This window comes from Neopelma chrysocephalum, unplaced genomic scaffold (assembly GCF_003984885.1).
Source record: "Neopelma chrysocephalum unplaced genomic scaffold, ASM398488v2 Primary Assembly neopelma1_99, whole genome shotgun sequence".
Classification (NCBI taxonomy): domain Eukaryota; kingdom Metazoa; phylum Chordata; class Aves; order Passeriformes; family Pipridae; genus Neopelma; species Neopelma chrysocephalum.
Genome location: NW_020897762.1, coordinates 1,279,222 through 1,298,563, shown reverse-complemented (window position 1 = coordinate 1,298,563; position 19,342 = coordinate 1,279,222). Strand labels below are relative to the sequence as shown.

Sequence of the window (19,342 nt, the reverse complement as noted above, 5' to 3'; positions counted from 1 at the left end):
TTTCAGATTACCAGGGTGAAACTCCCTTCCAGAACTCTGGCATCAAAGCCACCTACAAAACCCAATAAAGCAACCTTCAGTGTTAAATCAATGTCAGTGTAAAATAACATCCGGTGCCAAGCAGGGAGATGCCAGCCCAGCTGGATGAATGGGTGCCAGAGCATTTATATGATAATTGGTATGATGAATCAAACTCTTAAGTAAACAGATACCTAAGCAAAGAGCAGAGCGGCCAAATTCCATGGAGCACTACCCTGCTATCTCCTCTGTTGCAAAATGCATGAGTCAGAGGTAGGAGATAGCCCTGGGCAGGACCTGCAGGGAGTACTCTGATCCCCTCTTGAGCAAAGCTGATGTTTCTGGGCCCTTTTCAGGGGTGCTTTCCAGCAGGACTCTGCCCCAGTGTCTACGGGGCATTCTACCAAGCTCTGCTGCAGTAAGGAAGGGTTCATTTGCTAGAAGTAAATGAGTGCTGCAAGCAGGACATCAGGAGAGGGCAACCTCAAAGTCCAACCCCATGTTGCACAGTTGTGGTGAGAGTTTGAGTGGCCATTATAAAAACAAACAGGTCGGATCCTCAGGCGGCATAGAGACACAGGACCTCAGCGTATGAGCTCGGGTTCTGTCGCCTCTATCTCTTGTGGCACTGAAGATTATGACTCAAATGATGCTCAGAAGATAACAGATGAAGTAAAGTGTACTGATTTCCCCAGCAAACTTAAGTAAAAGCCTAAGCTGCTTAATTTATCCTTGGAATCATTTTAGTGGTGAGCTTTTTTTACCTTTCTTGCAGATGCTGTCATAAACGGCCTGTGGGAACGGTGGAATTGCCATATCTGGACATTTTCAAGAACACCATTATTGACATGAAAACTGATGCAGCTGAAGCAGAGGAACTGACTGGATCATCTCTTGGAGTGTCTTCCAACCTTCTTTTTTTTCCATGACTTTAGCAGATGCATTCAGTTGCTGTCCTAAGCTGGCAATGTTACCCTGCTTCCATGAAGCTCGTGTCCCAGAAGCCGCAACTCCCACAGCCCTCTGCTTTCTCCATAGCTACTCACACAATACAAAATGTGGTATTGTCAGTTTCGCAAAATATAGCGAAATCATGATCTGAACCATGGCAACAGTGTAAAGTAAAAAAAGGAAAGATACCAAAGTTAATAGGTAATCAGCTTATTACAGTGTTTCATGTCTTGCTCAACATAATTTTCTACTTCAAATTTGGGTGACAGTTGCCAGAAAAACTTCCGCGTGCTCACAGCAGTACTGAAGCAAACTGGGCCTGAAGAAAGCAAGCAGAACAAGGTGCTAGATCTCCTTCTAGGAGTTTCCCAAAAGAGATTTAGCTCACTGGAGTTGGACATCTGCTCTCTGAGCATCCTGCTATTGCTTCACATCCCCCGAGTGCTCTTGATACCTCACCCTGCCTGCACCTCTTGTCTTCTGCCTGTGATTGGAACCAATGTGAAAGCTCTGGCTCCATTCCCCTCACTGTAGGATGTGACAGCACAGGCCAGATGTCCAGCAAAACCAAGAGGTAGAGCTGCACATCAGCTGTTTCCTGATGATTCACAGACCAATAAATTTCGCTGCACTTCTGTAAGAAGCAGTGAGTGGTAGTGGACTAGCACTTTTAAATGGTTCCAAAATACCATTCTCCTCTCCGTTACTATTTTTCTGACATTAGACTACACCTGAGTATGGGTTTATTTGTTCTTTCCCTTCCAATAGTACCACAGGTCCATCAGCAACTTACTTCTCCTTTGCCCTTTACTTCCTAAATCAAGAACTAATAGGAAGAATTTGCTGACACCACTTTAGGTGTGCTGCCAACACATCCGAAATGGATTGGTTATATTGTCTAAAAAACACTGGTAGCTGACAAGTCCTGCAGAGAGATTATATACATGGGAGGACTGTGAGCAAGACGAGAGAAACACACTGCTATTGATAAGCTAAAATCAGTGTTTGTTCCCCAGCACTCCCAGTATCAAATCAGCCAATTGCAATGTTGTGCCTTCCTGGTGCCTGACCTTCTCGGGGAGACTGTTGTGCATCTATCAGCCTGTGAGCTTCCCACTCCATGGATCAGACACTGAGAAGGGGGAGGGGAAGTGAAGGGCAGAAGGCGGCAGGAGGGCAAATAAATACCTATATTATTTTTTTTTCTGATTTCATACATAGTCTATGGAAAAGGACCCAGCAGGGGGCAAATGGTATCTGAACACTGCTGTGCTAATGTGACAGCTTTATGGGGAGGCAGTTCTGGGTCAGAAGCCTGATTCCTCCTACCTTTGGTTCAAGAACTGTTACACAGGGGAAAAAAAGACATTTTCAGGGTAAAACTCTGGTAGAGTGGTAGAGAGCAGACCTGAAACCTTCCTTCACCCTGTGACTGTGTGATATGGTTATATAGCTAAGAAATATGGACCATCTCATATAAAATAAGTGCAGAAGAGGAAGGAAGAATGAATCCTGCTTTCTGCAGACTGCATTCCACACAGGGGACACCACCCCAGTTCCACTGGCAGAGCAGGCACGGGGGCTCTGTACTGCACTGCAAAACCTGAGCTGTAACATTCCTCCCCCCATCATCTGTGCTGTTTCTCCTTCTTCCTTTCCCCTCTGACACCTGACTGTAGCCACTGCAGCTTCCTTTCTCCCTCCCTCCCATACTCTGCCCTCCCATCCCCTCATTTCCCAAAACCTTCTCTGGCACACACCTTTTGTGGCCTGGGGAGGAGAGAGATGGGAGCAGAGGAGGGCAGATTACCTGAGTGGAACCAGGAACCAAGCAGAGTTCAACCTCAGAAACACGAGTTAGTGGGTCAGGACACTGCCCCAGGGAGGACAGGATCGGGGAAGGTGGTTACATGTCATGTGCTCATGGCTTTCCCTTGGCTGCTCTGCTAGAGCATTGTAGCCCAAGCTGAAGGAAATTCTGCAGCCAGCAGGATAAAATCAACTTCTATTTTCACAGGCAGAATTCAGCCCTGAGGGTACACGAACAATGTTTCCCTAACTGGCATCTGATATTGCCCCTTGCATTATGCTCCTGACAGCGAGAGAAGAGCAAGGCCTCTCTGACCATCCAGCAGTTCATGGTGTACAAGACAAACTGTGAATAACCCCTGAAGGCAGGAGGAGAGACAGGACAGAATGTGATACACAGGTTATAAACCATTGCTGAGATCCCAGCTAGACACCAGGCAGGGGTCTCTAGCTGAGCCTGTTCATCCAGTTAAACACGTGCATGCACCCAGCTGCAGGTGACATCACGGCAGCAGGTGACCTCAGCCCGAGCATGGGCAGCAGAAAAACTTCCCTGCACCTCCCCACAGAGCTGAGGGAGACTTGCTTTTCACACTTACCCCTTAGCCAGGGGTTGCTATGACTGCCACCCTGCCAGTGCAGTCACACAGATTAAACATGCTCGTCTCAGACACAGACACATTTCTCTGAGATGAAACAGCATCCCAAACTCTTATTAACCTGTGCCCTACTTCAGAAGTAAATCTAATTTGTGGGCTCATAGTTAGCTGGTGTTGGTTTGTCCCTGTGTCTACTCTGACTTTGCTGGGTACATTTATGCAGTGCCATATGTGGCAGAGCCTTATGTATTGTGGCCTGTGAGCATTATTCCTGACAACAGAATAAGGAATTGGGGTGGTTGGAGCTTTTTGTTTCACTGAGGAAAAGTAAAAGCACAAATGTTAAAAATGTCCCTGCAAAACCAATTTTTGTACTCAGCAGAGAATTAAGTGCTGCCTGCTAAATGAAGTTTGTCATCTGGGATATCCCTGCACATCTGGTCACCTTCCACAGAGTCCCTCGAGAGTTGTGCTGTACAGAGAGGACAGAGTCTCAAAGGATTCACTGGATTTCTGATGGCAAACATCAAACAAAATGGGTATTGTTTCACAAGTACACAGAGTAATAGAGAAAGGGAAGTGGAAACTATGGCAATGGCCACCACAGAAGCAGCAAGTACACCAAGGTATGTGGTAGATTCATCTGTAGATTATGTTACCTAACAAGCAAGGAGAGAAAGCAAAGGAAACCCAAACCCTTGGTAACCAATGTTCACCATTGCCAATTACACCCAGCACAGTTTATTGACTTTTTGTGAGGAACTGAACATAACTAAAACCACAAAGATGTGAGGAGCATAAGCAACTTCTCTTGGTCTTACTGTGGGGAGAAAAAGGGACAAGTCTGCAATTTCAGTTCCTCTGGGGCTTCAGCTCTACTCTGTTGCTGTCAAAGGGAAAGACTCCCATTCACACTGGTTATTTTGATAGTCCCTTGCTGTACTTACACTCCTGGAAGTCAGGATTGTGAACACACAGCATCTAAAGCTTCCCAGCTTGTAAACTGAGTCCTACACACACTTCCCTGCACAGGATGTTTCAATGATCTCGCAATACACTTGGAGACTGTTCCTCCTGTCCTTTGAGCCTGTTGGAAGATAAACTTTGGTCAGTGTATTATACTATGCCCTTTGTAATGAAATAATGTCAGATAATATGTGTTTAGTGGGGATTTAAATTCCTGAGCTCATTACAAGGAGCTGTTAAGAGTTGTAAGGTTTAGCAGTGCCCTGTGTGTGAGTCTGGAACGATGTGTAGTGTTGCAGTCCTGTGCCCTCTGTGATGCTGTGGAAAAGGCTGGGGCCTAGGAATAAACCTGGGAACATCAACAGCTAAAGTGCCAGCAATACAATCTGATGTTGAGTGAGAATTTGCTATAAGTGGTTGACCAGAAAACCACACTCCTGTATTGCAAATTCTTCCAGCTGTAACAGGTTGTTTGCTCTGAGATCCCAAGCATGGGACAGTCCCTCCACACCCAGCAGCAAAAAGAGCGTGGAAATACTTACTGTTCCCAAAGAATGCTGTGAAATGAGAACTAACTAACGCTCAAAAAAAGCCTTTGATAAAAGATGCAATGGCAGCGTAAAAAAGGATTGTGACTTATTAATGCCTGTGGAGAACAGAGGCCTGACAGAAGCTGGAGAAGCCCCTGTGCTGCTCCAGGTGCTGCTGCGCTGCCACCCCTGAGCTTCCCAGTTTTGGTGCAAGGTCTCCAGTTCTACCCCCAACAGACACGGAGATAAGTGGTAAAACAAGCAGCAGAGCGGGTTCTCCCCTTCCTCCCTCCACCTGCCGGCCTGTCCGCATTCCCAAGGAACATTCCCGACCTGCGATGTCCCTGCCCTGTCCCTTCCACCACCCCCCGGCCCCGGGGCCTTGGTGGGACACTGGAAACCCCATCAGGGCGTGGGGGTCAGACCCGGGCGGGGGTCGGAATCGCCTGGTCACCCCCTGGCGTGGCGGGAAGGGAACCACCGGGAGAAATAAGGTAACCACCGGAAAAGGAAAGGGAACCACCGGGCCGCGCTGGGGGATACCGGGCCTAGAGGGACGGAGGGATGGAAGAAGGGATGGAGGAAGACATGGAGAAACGCATGGATCCCGGGAGGGATGGAAGGATGCAGCCCGCGATGGAACCAGGGACGTACCCGGGACTCTGCCCCGGGAGAGCTCTCGGGCGCGGCCCGGTGAGGCCCCGCCCCCCGTGCGCGAAGGCCCCGCCCCCGCCCCTCCCGCGCGCTGACTCGCCCGAGCTGCCACGTCTGCCCGCTGACGTCACCCCGGCCGGCGCCCTGCGGCCAATCAGTGGCACCGCCCGCCGCGCCGAGCCGACGGGGCCTAGGGAAGAAAGGCCGGCCAGCGCGCATGCGCCGCCGCCGCCGCGGGGGCAGCCGGGAGAACGAGTCCACCAGGCGCAGTTTCTGCGGGCCGGCTGCGGCGGCGCGGACTCGGTTTCCCGTGGCGCCCCGCGACCGCCCCCCGGCCATGTAAGCGCTGCTCGGCGAGCGGCCGCCCCGTTTCCTGGTCGGGCTTCGGCGGCCATTTTGGGCTGAGGCGCAGCGCGGAGGCCGCGGAGCGGGCGCGGGCGGACGAGCCGAGCCGAGCGCCGGGCGATCGCGGCTCCCTCGGACCAGCGCACCGCGGAGCGCCTGCCCTCGGCGGCGGGAGGTGCCGCCGCACCGCCCCCCCTCTCACAGCGCGCTCGCCGTCCCTCGGGCCGCGGGCCCCACGGACATGTCCAGCATGAACCCCGAATAGTGAGTGCGGGGCGCGGAGGCCCCGGGGCCGCGCTGGGGGCGCCTCGGGGCGCGGGGGGGGCCGGGCCGAGCCCGTGGTTCCGAGGGCTCGATACCCCCCCCTCCCGGTGTTCGCGGGGCCGCGCCCGGGGCCGGGCGGCGGGAGGGGAGAAGGGGGGGCGGCCCGAGGGTGGGACCGGGGGGGCCGTGAGGGGTCAGTGGTGTCCCCGCTGCGAACCGGCATCGCCGCCCCAGCGCCCCGGGAGCGCCATGGGGCGCAGCCCGCGGCGATTTTCCCGGAGCTCGGGAAGCACAGCGGGGCCTTGGATCCAACAAGTGCCCGAGGGGGCACCGGCACCTGGGGAAAGGCGATGGCCCCGGCCCGCGGCGGATCGGTGGCCAGGGGTCCACCCTTCGCCGGAGCTGCGAGTCATGTGTGTGTCACATGGCTCTTGCAAAACACTTCTTGCTTATGTAGATTTTGCAACGCTGCGACTCGGTAATGGAGCGCTCTCGGGGTCTGACTGGAGCTGGAATAGCACTTGCCTGGAAAGCCTGGGGATGACACAGTGTTTTTTGTTTTTTGGGAGGGTCGTTGTGTGAGTGTGGCCTTTCCCCGCTCGGGAGTGGGGGTGTCTGAGCTCTCTGCTCAGGTGTCTGAGCTCCCTGGTAGCTCCTGAGAGCTGTGTCCTTCCCACCGGGCTGTGGGGGACAATAAACCCTGTTTTGCTCGTGGCTTTTTTTTGAGCGAATGACAGGAGTGACTCGGAGTTAAATTAAAAAGCACTTCAGAAATCAGCTGCTGCACTGCCAACCCTTTAACCTTGTAGGGTGTGTTTAGGGTTCTGGCTTTGCTGGCACTCCAGTTTAGGGGTGGTGAAGCCACTGTGCCCTCTGATGTCACTCAAGTGGTTCTGGTACTGAAACACACGTGTGGTGTGACGTTGCTGCTCTGGATACCTATGGACTCTGTTCTTGGCAGACATTCTCACAACTTCTGTCCTCACAGCTTTTCCGCACAGCTCAGGCTCCTGACTCTTGCGTGTCCGTGGATCCTGTAGCTCTTTGCACAAATGTTACCTCTTAAAATCACCTGAGGAGCAAACAAGTGCTCATCAGCTGGCGTGAGGGAGTTGGTGAAACCCAAGGAGTACAGCCAGGAACTCGAGTTACATCTTGGCAAGATTACATCCCAAACTTGCATGTGTATCTTAGGAAAACACCAAGACAAGTAGCTGGAGGTGGGCAGGGGATGAAAGGCGAGCAATCTGCTGGTGCCTCTGTGGTCCTCAACAGATAAACTCAAATTTACTTGTGAGACTCTCTGTGTTTTAACACCTGCAAAGTGTCAGGCCACCAACAGAAACAGGGTCGAAGGGGGTTTTTCCAGGCGTGTTTGGGGTTTTTTTTTTGCCTTTCCTGAAGTCTCTCAGCTTTCTAGAATAATGCAGAGAGTCATTCCCTGCAATGAGGTACTGAAAGCTGCTGTGAAGAGGAGGAAAACGTTCTGAGGGAAGCTTGTTCTCAGTGAAGAGCACTTGTTCCTCGTGGAACGAGCCGAGTTCTTGAAAGCGAAACAAAGAGGAAAAGCTGTAGTTTAAGATTAACTTGTAGTGTTAAATTGCCACTTCCTGATAGGGTTTGGCCTACAGGATGAGGGGAGGAGATGGGAAGGGTGTGGTAAGATGGACAGAAAATACCTGTCACTCTAATGGGTGTATTTGGGTCCGTGTTAACCCAGGAATAAGATTTAAGGTATTATGACATTACTCCTTCTAGTTCCCTGTAGCAGAGATGTCCACTTTCCTCTTAGAAGTGCCTTGTAACACATTCTCACTTCCTTATCACAGCTTCAGATCAGGCTGTGGCCCCAGATCCTCTCTTCTGGGCGTTCCAGAACTCTGTTGGAAATCAGTGAGATGGTTAAAATCTCTCACTAAAGACCTGTTTCCTTCAATTTTCCTGCTAAAGTTCAGGATTAGAATCTGCTCCTGCAAGAGCTTGAAGGGGGAGGTATGTGTGTGGTTCTGAGAGCTTCCTTGGAACTTCAGGGCTGTGGGACAGCCTAGTGGACTATTTGGAGCTGAAGAGGAGTGGATGAGATATTAGTGTTTGGAAGCTGAATTCTGAAAACACCTGCCCACTGAGCACTGGGATGTATTCCTTCTGTGTTCCTCCCTCCCTGCTGGTGTTTAAACGAGCAAAATGTCAATATTGACTCTGCTGTGACTAGATCATGTCAGGTTCAGCATTTCCTACCCCTTCTGCCACTTGCATGTAGTTGGCTAACTGGCACAAACACATTGGTGGGTGCACTATCCAAGTCTTACCAGGAATTAATCTTGATCTGTGTTCTATAGTGTCTGAATCTTGTTCTAGATACTCTCAAGCAGAGATGAGGAAATTAAGTGGGTTTTGGAGTAAGTCTGGGGTTGTTTTTTTTCATTCTTCAGGAGTGTTAGAGAATACCTGTGAGGGAGTTTCAGTCTTGTGTGATGGTGGTTGGTAGATGACAATTGAGTAGCAGCTCCTGGGTTGCTGGAATCATCTGAAATTGTGTTCTAACCTTTCTAAACATCGGTCTGCAATGCAAAGTGGCATTATGTCTTCTGGGTTCTGTTTACTTACACAAGCGGTGTGTAATCAGAGTGACAGTCATGCTCCTCTTCAGTAAAATTTCTGGGGTGGTAGAACAAAGACCTGGGATTGAGGCTGCCTGAGTACCTGTTTACAGTAAACTTGCAGCTGACATCAGTGATTAAAGCTGATTCCAGCAGTTCCTTCTTGGAGACAGATGACTACCTGGTCTTGTCTGCTTTGGCATAAAACCTTCCTGGCATTTAGAAAATCCCCACGTGCCTCCCTGTGTAAACAACAGTATCTTAGATCCCCACAGGTCCCTTGTTCCACGCACCTTTGACCAGGTCTGTCCTAAAAACTTGATTTCCTGGTTTTCTGCTGAACTGCTGACATGGGACATGCACATAAGAGGAGGATCCTGCTGCACTGCTCAAAACATCCACAGGGCTGGTTTGGAGGTGCCTGGGCTTTTTTTTCTTTTGCAAGAGGCAGTTAAACTTCACATACTTGTCCTTTATCTCTTGGGCAAGAGGAAGTGACTATATCCCCTTCCTGGTGGGGGAGGATTTGAAAGCCTCACTCCTACTGACTGAACCTGCCTTACCCTACATGCTCTTCCAGTGGGATTTCTCTGAGGGTCCCAAGTATGACTTGCTTATGTAAATGGTGAGAAATAATTGAATGATTAGCCTGAATTCCCACTGTCTCCTAAGTAGTGTGGAGAAGGCTCTCTGAACTGGAGGAGCTCATGAGTTTAAGTCTTCAGGTTTAAGGAGCAAAATTCAGTGGCTTCAGAAATGGTTGTGTGGCTCTTTGGGAGTAAATACCAGAATTAACTGGTGTGTCTTGTTGGACCCATTGCTGCAGTTGAACCCATTTACACAAATACTCTATTGGTGTAGTTCAGTCTAGAAATATTTAGTTTTATTTGCTTTAAACCATTGCTGTACCTGGGAGCTGTCTCAAACATCACGCTGTGTGTAACAGGCTGCACGTTTGGTTCTCAAACCCCTGTGTGGGCACCTGCTGTGTTTTAAAAGGTACAGCTTCCAAACTGTATTTGGAAAGGAAGGCACTATATTATTGGAATATGGAGTGTCTCAGAAAATTAAAAACTTAAATTGCAGGGTTCTACTTAAATTATTTCCAAATTGATGCAGGTCTAAGCATCAGCCTTGCTTATCTCTGGCAAAAGTAGGTTTTTGTGACACAACACCAGTTTCTATGGTTAGAGACAGAGCTAACCCAGGAAAGGCTGTTTCCAGCCTGTTGCTGGCCCTGATTTTGGTGGGGGTGAGGCAGGTGGCTTAAGGCCACCACGTGAGCCTGTGGTTATCACTTGCCTCTGAAAATACTGAAGCCCTAAGTGAGTGGAGGTCTGAATAGCAAAGATGTCAAACCCAGTATTTAAGGCTTCTGAGTTCCTGTTGTATTTACTTAACAATAGTTCTGTGTATAAGCTGTTATTCTTGTTTGCTTCTGAGCAGTAACAGATTTAATGGCAGGGTAGGTTTGGTTGGTAGCTGCTCATAGTGCTAAGAGTAACAGAGGAAGACAAGTTACTTGGTGTCTGGGGGAACCTGAATTACTCTTGGAAGCAAGGGGAGGCTTTTAAGTGGTTCTCAGACTCATAGCTGAAGCCTTACCTCTACCAGTAAGGATTACTTTTTCCCCAGTAATTTTAGTAAAAACAATGTAGTGCTAATATTCACATGTTAATATTCTTAAGGGGATTATAATGTGCTGCAAGCTGTAATACTTTCAAGTGTATTAGTGCTTCCTTTAAGTAATGATGTAACTTCAGGATTGTTATTGAAAATTCTGGATATGTAGGAAACTGAAGAACCCAAGCTTCCTGAGGCTGAGGCATCGTGGTGGGGGAGAAGGCACAGGTGTAACAGTGGTCCAGGTCTTGCAGCTCTTGTACCTCGCCTCAGTCTCCAGGTTACAGAGAGTTTCTGCTGCTCTTGGGGAACTAAAAAATTAGTGGGGTTAAGAAGTTTTCTGATCAGTGTTTCAGCCATTTTGAATCTGTTGAGGTATGTGGGTTGTGATGCAATGTAACTTATGTCCCCTAAACAGTTTCGTTAATAACTGTCATTCTCCTAAAACCATCTTGCCTTGTATTAGTGCATGACTTGACAGGTGGAGTGGTGACTTGTGTGACTGTAAGCTGGTAGGTATCCTTTGACTTTAATTATTCTTTTTTAATACCTTGAGTGCTTTTAGCTTTACACTGTAAGGTTGCATTTTTAAGGATCAGCTTATTAGTTGCTACATTTACCACTCCTGACTTCTCTCCAGCCTTGAGTGGAGTGCTTGGAAACTGGAGGTTTCAGCTGGGTGTGTTCCTGCGGCCTGGGGCCAGCCAGGGTGAGAGTCACTTGGGTACTGAAGCAGAGGAGTGGTGAAAAGCTGAGCAGTTGACCATCTGCTTGGCTGTTATCAGCTGGGGATGGATGCAGTTTCCTGGCTGGATTCCTGCCAGCCAGAGTCAATGGCGATGCTGAGGAATAGTAGGTGGGGGGCAGTTGATTTCAGGCATTTATGTAAACTTAATCTTTACTCAGCTTGGTTAAGTGGGCATAAAAATATGCCTGTTAAACTCTTGTGGGTAAATGAGAAGAGGACTTAAAACTGGCCACTACAGGGCTGGAAAGTTGTAAACTGAGTTAGTGTAGTACTTAAAAAGCAAAATAACTTGTGTTATTTGTGTTGTCTCTGCTGCTTGTTCTCTATTATGAAATTTCCCCATTAGTCTTAGGACTAACACAGAAACTTATATTTTGCCAACAATGAAATCTTCACTACTCTTAAAAGTGTAGATCTAGGTTGGTCACTGATGACACTGTACTTGTTCTTTAATGTTGGGAAGACTCAACATTAGGCAAGAAAAGAATTGTCAGCTCTTCCAGTGTGTCTTGAGAATTACTAATATCACACCTGACATCCCCCGGAGATGTATCCTCATCTGGCAATAACTTTAGCTGTAATTCCTGAAAGGCAGGTGGAGTATTGGTCTCTGCTAATAAATAGTCTGTAGTGGAAGGTGGATGCTAATTTTGCTTTAACAGGCACTGTAACTATGACACTTGGTGTTCATAGTTTGTATATTTAAATTGCATATTGTGCTGTTGCATTCTGTTGGAACTTAAATATGGGTAACTTAAACTGAGGAGAGAAATGGTTGGCTTTGGGCAGCTGTGTTGTGAAGCCTCTAAAGATGCAAAGATAATGGCTCTGGTGGGCAGCAGGCTGTCACTGCCACCTGCGTGTTATTTGAGTTACTCACCCAAGCAGTGAGGCTTGCACTTAATTGCAGAGCATGATTTTCATCTGTGCTAGACCACAAAGGGCTGGAGTAGGACTGTGTTAGTCTTGCTGATTGTCCGACTAATATCCCCAGAGTAACTTCCTAGGAAAGCACAGTTCCACATAAAAATGCTGTGTTCAGAGCATCTACTTCACACTTCCCTTACCAAATCAATTGTGTCTAAACTGGATAGAGGAGCTTGGAGTTGTAGGTGAATTTCCTAGCAGTGACTTAATTTGCCCTTCTCAAACATCATAATACCCTGGCTGTAAGGAACTTGGTTCTTGACAGTGTTTTTCATTAAGTGACCTATTTTTTTTTTTCCTTCTGCAGTGACTATTTATTCAAGCTACTTCTGATTGGAGACTCCGGTGTTGGGAAATCTTGCCTTCTACTTAGGTTTGCAGTAAGTGATCATGCTTGAAAACTCTATGTAAAAAAGCTGCTTAGCAAGAACTCTCCTTTCAAGTAGTTCTGGTAGCGGGGCTGATGTCTGTCAGGTCTGGCATACCAAGGAATAAGTATAGTATTGCAAAGCCCTCCTATCTTCCCAGTTTGTTTCTAGCTGATGTACTTGAGTAAATTGGAAAGAAATAATGTTAAGACTGTGTCCAGTTAAGTTTAATTCTAATTTTCCTGTTGCTAGAGAACAAGATATCTTAATTTAACTTCCATCCTTACAGTAGTGGTAGAACACTGAAGGTGGAAGGATATACTTGAATTCTAGGGTGTGAGCCTTCAGGCATGAGGAGTACAAATGTGTCAGGGCAAGACCTTGATCAGTTACTACTTGATAAGAACATTTTCTGCTAGATAAAATTTGATATCTGCACTGAAAAGATCTACCAGTTGTTTAGTCAGAGAAGCAAACAATTGAAATAATAATCCAGGAATAACGAGGCCTGGTGCTTCCTTTAGTGAATGTTAAAATTGCTGATGGGCTGCCCTGGCTGAACTTTGATGCAAGAAGCTCCAGTTTTCCTGTCAACAAGAAAATTTAAAATGGGTTTGAGAGCTCTTAGTAGAAAAAGCTGAAGTCCAGTGAACTTCTTATCTGTGCCTGTGCCAAAGTGCAGCTTTATGTTGCCATGGGAAGAGAGGAAGGAAGAGAGAAGGGAGAATATGGGACATTAACTTAGAAACTCGAGTGTGATCCATCACCTTGTGGTAGCACCATTCTCGCAGCCTGAACAATTGCTCTAGGCACCTCTGGAAAGAGCCTGTTGTCATGTTATTAATGTGAAATGGTGGTCTGGGGTGTACAAATAGTCTCAGTTACAGCTGTCACAGCTGCTGGTGGTGCAGTGTTAGGGCAGGGAGGCACTAAAACCAGTGTGAACAGAAGGATGTCCCCTGCTCTGCTCACAGCATGGAGGCAGTGGATTGGAAGTGACACCACGGCTGGAGCAGTATTCCCAGAGCAGTCTAGCCAGCTTCTCTCACAGATACTGCTGAATTAATCCTGGCCTCATGCAAATAATCCAACTTTTCCTTTTTGATAGCCAGCTTAAGTTTGTGCTCAGTTATCTGGTGTTTCTTCAACTAAGTAGCTCTTTCCTTTGGAAAAAATGTGACTTTCCAACTAAGCTGTTTTACCCTGGCATAAGGAATTACCACAGCATTCACTTACCTGTGTTCTTGCAGCTGTAGGTTAAACTTCAGGCTTTTCAAACATACCCTTCTGAGTATTGAAATGTTAAGGAAATAAATGTCATATCATTCTTAAAGGCTTAATATTTCATTCTTACTTGGATGTATTACCTAAGATGTCTTCCATTCACAGCCCAAAGAAATCCCTTGTGTTTGTGATACCTACTGGTTGCATAAAGCCTTTTGTGGTATATTGTGCATGAAGTTCTATTCTACGGGTACTTCAGGAATAGAAACTTCCTTCATTCTGACAAGCTGACAATCACTAAAAGGTAGCAAAGGCTGATCCAGCCCTTCCCATATGCCTTAAGGCCTGCTGGAGACTGCAGCCAGGTCCCTGCAAACTGCTCAACAGTGTTTTCCTTCCTGTATTGACACAGGCTGCAGAGCAGAGGACTCAGCACAAGTACCTCAGCTGTAACTCTAACCTGCCTTAGCAACCAGCTGCAGCAGCAGAGGATCTGAAATTCATGTCTGGAGTGTGACTGAAGCAAAGCCTCTGACTTGTAGGTGGCTGCTGTGTAACACAGATGAAAAAACATCAAAGGAAAATAAAAATCTGATGCATTTTGTTAACCACAGTGGTTATTCTAAGTAGCTCTTCAGTCTGCCAGCTTGAGCAAAGACTGGTTTTTACACTACAATTCACAAGGACTTAACACTGCAGGATTTCCAGAAAAAAAGCTTTTTTGACTAGTTTTTGAAACACAGGTCTGGTTGTTTGTGGTGCATTTGAAAAAACTTTTGCAGAATTTTTGAAAAGTAGATACTCTGTGGAAATGCATAGTTGCCTCCTGGACTTTGCCATGAGAGATCAGGCTGGTTTTCCAAGGAAATTAAGTACCCTGGTCTGCCTGGTGCATAATGAAGCAGGTGGCTGCAGAAGAGGTGCAGCTGGCTTGACTTCTGTTCACTCTCTCTCCTAGGATGACACGTACACAGAAAGTTACATCAGCACGATTGGTGTGGACTTCAAAATCAGAACTATAGAACTAGATGGGAAAACAATCAAGCTTCAGATAGTAAGTAGTATTTCTCAACTCCTGGGTACTTTAAACTGTTTGAGCACAGAGTTATATTTGTAACTGTTGGCGGTTATCTTTGTACTTTAATCATTAAAGTGTAAGTGATAGCTTCCCTGTTACAAGAGGCAAGGCAGTTTTCACAAGATTCCAAGACTTCCCATGACCTTTCCTTAAAGAAGGATGCTTTTTACGTTTTCCTGAAAGAGGAGATTCTGTGCTGGAGTGCTCTTGTATCAAAATTGGTGTAGTTCTGCAGTTTTTAGCAAGGATTTGTGTAAGTGCAGGAATACCACAGAGTTGTCCAAGATGCCTGAATTCCACAGCAGCTGTTACTAGCAGACTGCACTATCTAGTGCTGGAAATGGCTTTTGTTGACCTGAGTGGAAAAACTGACACAAAGCTTTGTAACTGGCCTGTCTGCCTTAGCATTGGGCGGTGCTGCTTTTGGCCTTCCACTTGGAATAAACAGGGGAAGAGACTTGGCAGTTCTTTAATCTTGAAGCACTCTAAAAGGGTGACTGGTGTAATGAAACCCAATATCTGTGCAAGGTCACACAATCCTTGTCAGCCACTGCTTCCAGCTCAAGCAGAGGCTCTCAGGACTTGACAGCAATGACTCAGGGATTCCATGTTGTGAAGCAGGACTCCAGCTTACAGCCAGAAGCACAAGCCTCCAGACTCCAGTGTAACTGTCCTGAGTACAGAGCAGCCTACTAGGAATGCTGTCACTGTTGAATTCTGTCTGAGTCTGGCTGTTTCTAACATGCAGCCAGCCCTATTCTTGACATGGCTCCAGGGAGCTGTTTGGGCAAGTGCTGTTCCTGTCCTGGGTGGGGAAAGAGGTCAAGCACCTAATATCCCTCCTTAAGTCTCACAGCAGGAGAAGGGAACGGGGTTTGGTTTGAGTTGTTGCCTTTAAATACTTTTCTGGAGCTCCTGTGCCAAGGAAGTTGCAGGGAGTGGTCATGTTGGAGACCTGCAGCTCTGACCTTCTTTCTAACCAAGCCCTGGTTTGTGTTTGTTCTGAGCACTGAACCATGGCTTCTCCATGGGTTAAAACTGCTTCATGTTCTCCTCAGAGAGATCTCCTGGCCACCCTTGGCTGAAACCAAGGAAATGAGCACTTGAGAAAAGTGCCTACCCAGGTGCAATTCTCAGCTAAAATACTTGATCTCCTCAAATCCTGTTTGAGGCACACAGTTTCAGAGCCACTTCTGCAGCTGTGACTTGGATGTGGTTGTAGTTGGGTGGCTGATCCTCTGAGCTGTGTTGCTGGAAGCTGAGGTGTAACTCTGGCACAGCCACACTGCGGTGACTGACCCTGTTACTTGTCTTGTAGTGGGACACGGCGGGACAGGAGAGGTTTCGGACTATCACTTCCAGTTACTATAGAGGAGCTCATGGCATCATAGTTGTGTATGATGTTACAGATCAGGTAAGTGTTAAACCTGTGCCTGGAGAGTTTCTCCAGGCTGATAAGTAAATAAACCCAGGAATTTAACAAATGAGCACATCTTAAGGAGACAGTGGCACAGTTCTCCAGGCTGCACTGAGGTTTATCAAGGCAAAGGTATATGTTCCTATGCAGGGTTTGGGCTGAACACAGAAATAAAAGGAGCAGTGGGATTTGTGGCTCTAAAACAATTGTACTTTAGGCTTAACCTCAAACTTGCTGAGCAGGTAACTGATTGTTCTGTGTGAATACTTCTCACCCTGCCTTTGGTAGCAGGAAGTCTGAGTTACTGATGGAAGTTGTTGAAAGATTTCTGAATGTACTTGAACTTTGGTCTACAGTAAAAATGGGCATTTGGAACAGAAAATTGTCAGCATGTGTGTAGGACACAACTAAGCCAGTGTTTTCTGTGAAAGGATCTCTGAAGATTACTGGTGCAGTTGTCCTGTTGGAAGGGCACTTGGGAAGTGTAGGGTTTCCTTCATTAATAGAAAAAGAACAATTGTGTTCAATTGCTAACTGGAATATTGATCCAGCATTTCTGCAGTCAAAGGTTGTTCCAGCATATCCATAACAAGGTGGTTTGCACCTGATACCTGGTGCTTTGTAAATTTGTGGGATTCTTCTGGTTTCAGCTGTGTGCTGTATCTCTTATCTCTGCTACAGGAAGAGGTAGAAGAGTCCCAGATGGTAGAAGCTCTTGAATATTCAAGATATGGAGCTGGGAAAACAATAGGGGGGGAGGAGTGCAGGAAGGGCTGATTGTGTAGGGCTTGGAGCAGGAGCTGTGGTGACTGGGCTGTCCTGAGGGCATCAGGGATGGCAGCATTGGAGAGTTCTCTCCCGTGGTTGTGAATCACATTGGTCAGGGCACTGCTTCCTTTTCTTTCCTGGTCATTACCAAAGTGCTGAACTTCCCTCTCCCAGGGCCTTGCTTACAGTTCTCTTATCTCACAGGAGTCTTTCAATAATGTAAAGCAGTGGCTGCAGGAGATAGACCGTTATGCCAGTGAAAACGTCAACAAGTTGTTGGTGGGGAACAAATGTGATCTGACCACAAAGAAAGTAGTAGACTATACAACAGCAAAGGTATGTGGATACAAACACCTGTGTTTGCTTGGTGAGCACCTGCTTTGGTTCATAATGCACAGAGCTCCTGGAGCAGGGAAGTGCTGTGGTACATGGATGTCAGGGTGACACAAATGGGGGCAGTTTAATGACCCCCCTGCCCTGCAGGTCAGACTGGAGATGGGGGTGGGGTGGAATCCAGGAACTTGTGGCTTATCTGGCAGTGCAGCAGGAAAGGAGGTGAGCTATGAACCTGTGTATGAGCTTACTGTTCACTGTTTCTCAATTTGCAGGAATTTGCAGATTCTCTTGGAATTCCCTTTTTGGAAACCAGTGCAAAGAATGCCACAAATGTAGAACAGTCTTTCATGACCATGGCTGCTGAGATTAAAAAACGAATGGGCCCGGGAGCGACAGCTGGTGGTGCAGAGAAGTCCAATGTTAAAATTCAGAGCACTCCAGTCAAGCAGTCTAGTGGAGGTTGCTGCTAAAACTTGCCTCCCCCCTTTTGTCTCACAACAATGAATTTGCAATCTGAACCCAAGTGAAAAAAAAAATTGCCTGAATTGTACTGTATGTAGCTGCACTACAACAGATTCTTACCGTCTCCACAAAGGTCAGAGATTGTAAATGGTCAATACTGACTTTTTTTATTCCCTTGACTCAAGACAGCTAACTTCATTTTCAGAACTGTTTTAAACCTTTGTGTGCTGGTTTATAAACGTGTAATCCTTGTTGCTTTTCCTGATACCAGACTGTTTCCTGTGGTTGGTTAGGATGTATTTTTGTTTTGATGTTTCTATTGGCATGTTTAGATGTCAGGTTTAGTCTTCTGAAGATGAAGTTTAGCCATTTTGTATCAAACAGCACAACAGTGTCTGTCACTTTCCATGCATAAAATTTAGTAAGATATATGTAAGATCTGATTTGCTAGTTCCTTCTTGTAGAATTATAAATGGAGAGATCACACTATCTGATTAATAGTTTCTTCATACTCTGCATATAATTTGTGGCTGCAGAATATTGTAATTTGTTGCACAATATGTAACAAAACTGAAGAAATGTTTAATAAATATTGTACTTATTGGAAGTAATATCAAACTGTATGGTGATAAATATTGTCTTAATTTGTATGGCTAAGGGGGAAATCAGGCTTGCATTGTGCACAAAACATATCTGTGTGTGCAGCCATGGCTCTCAGACCTCCTGATAGACCAGAGACCTTCCCTGCAACTCAAACCAGTGGCTGTGGCCCCAAAGCCTGAGCTGTCGTGATGCTTAAGGCACGTGTGCTGTACTAGAAACACCCAGCCAATGTTCATGGAGGCATAATGCACTCTGAATGTACAACAGTTCCCTAACTTAGTCTTGGAACTTAATTTATTTCTCAAGGACTCCACTTAGGGGATTCCCGACAGCTTTGCGTAGTAGGGGAGAGAACAGTATTTCCCTAACATGAGTGATTTCAGCGTAACCTGGAGGAGGTGTAACTTTCTACCAGTATATTATGTCTTTTCTATATACTGTTAATTCCATCCTCTTTTAATCAATACTCTTCTGACTTAGTGCAACAGCTTAGCTTCTATTCTGTTCTGCAGCAAGGCACCAGGAGGATGACATGGGGGCAGCAGGGCCCCCCACCAGACTGTTGCTCAAAGTAGGCGCTATCTCAAATAATTTGGAACTAACCAGCAGCCAAGAGGTTTTGGATGGTGTGTGATTCTTTGTACAGAGCTAATCAAATCATTAGTGCCTGATGTCTAGCTAAAAGCCACAGGAAAGCTAGCCTATAACACTTCCTATACATGTAAAATTGTTCAGCTTTATCTAAACTCAAATGTTCAGCCTATTCTGTAAATAGTCTCATGTTTGAAAGACCATGTAACATTCCCCTAGTAGTAAATACACCCTGTGATAGTAAAAATATAGCCTAGGTATGTTGTGAGGTATAAACTAAAACTGGTGCAAATATCCTCTGATTATTTTTTTTTTGGGGGGGGGGGTGACTTTGGCTAACAGCTTTCTTCAACATAGTTGCATAAATCAACAGGCAATTGTAATACATAAAGTATTGTCATGGTTAAGTTGAACTCTTCCACTTGAGACCTTCACAATAAAGTGATGTGCTTTCTAGTAGA

The 19,342-nt window shown here is 46.6% G+C and overlaps 1 protein-coding gene across 1 annotated transcript; it reads left to right on the top strand.

Annotated features, from left to right (window-relative positions):
* The first annotated feature begins 5,744 nt into the window (after positions 1 to 5,744).
* Positions 5,745 to 19,342, top strand: RAB1A (RAB1A, member RAS oncogene family). Its single transcript, XM_027694995.1, is given in 9 exon segments — positions 5,745 to 5,789; positions 5,791 to 6,033; positions 6,035 to 6,070; positions 6,072 to 6,136; positions 12,342 to 12,414; positions 14,585 to 14,680; positions 16,023 to 16,118; positions 17,094 to 17,225; positions 17,498 to 19,342. Coding segments are annotated over 9 exon segments (984 nt in total). The 3' UTR covers positions 17,696 to 19,342.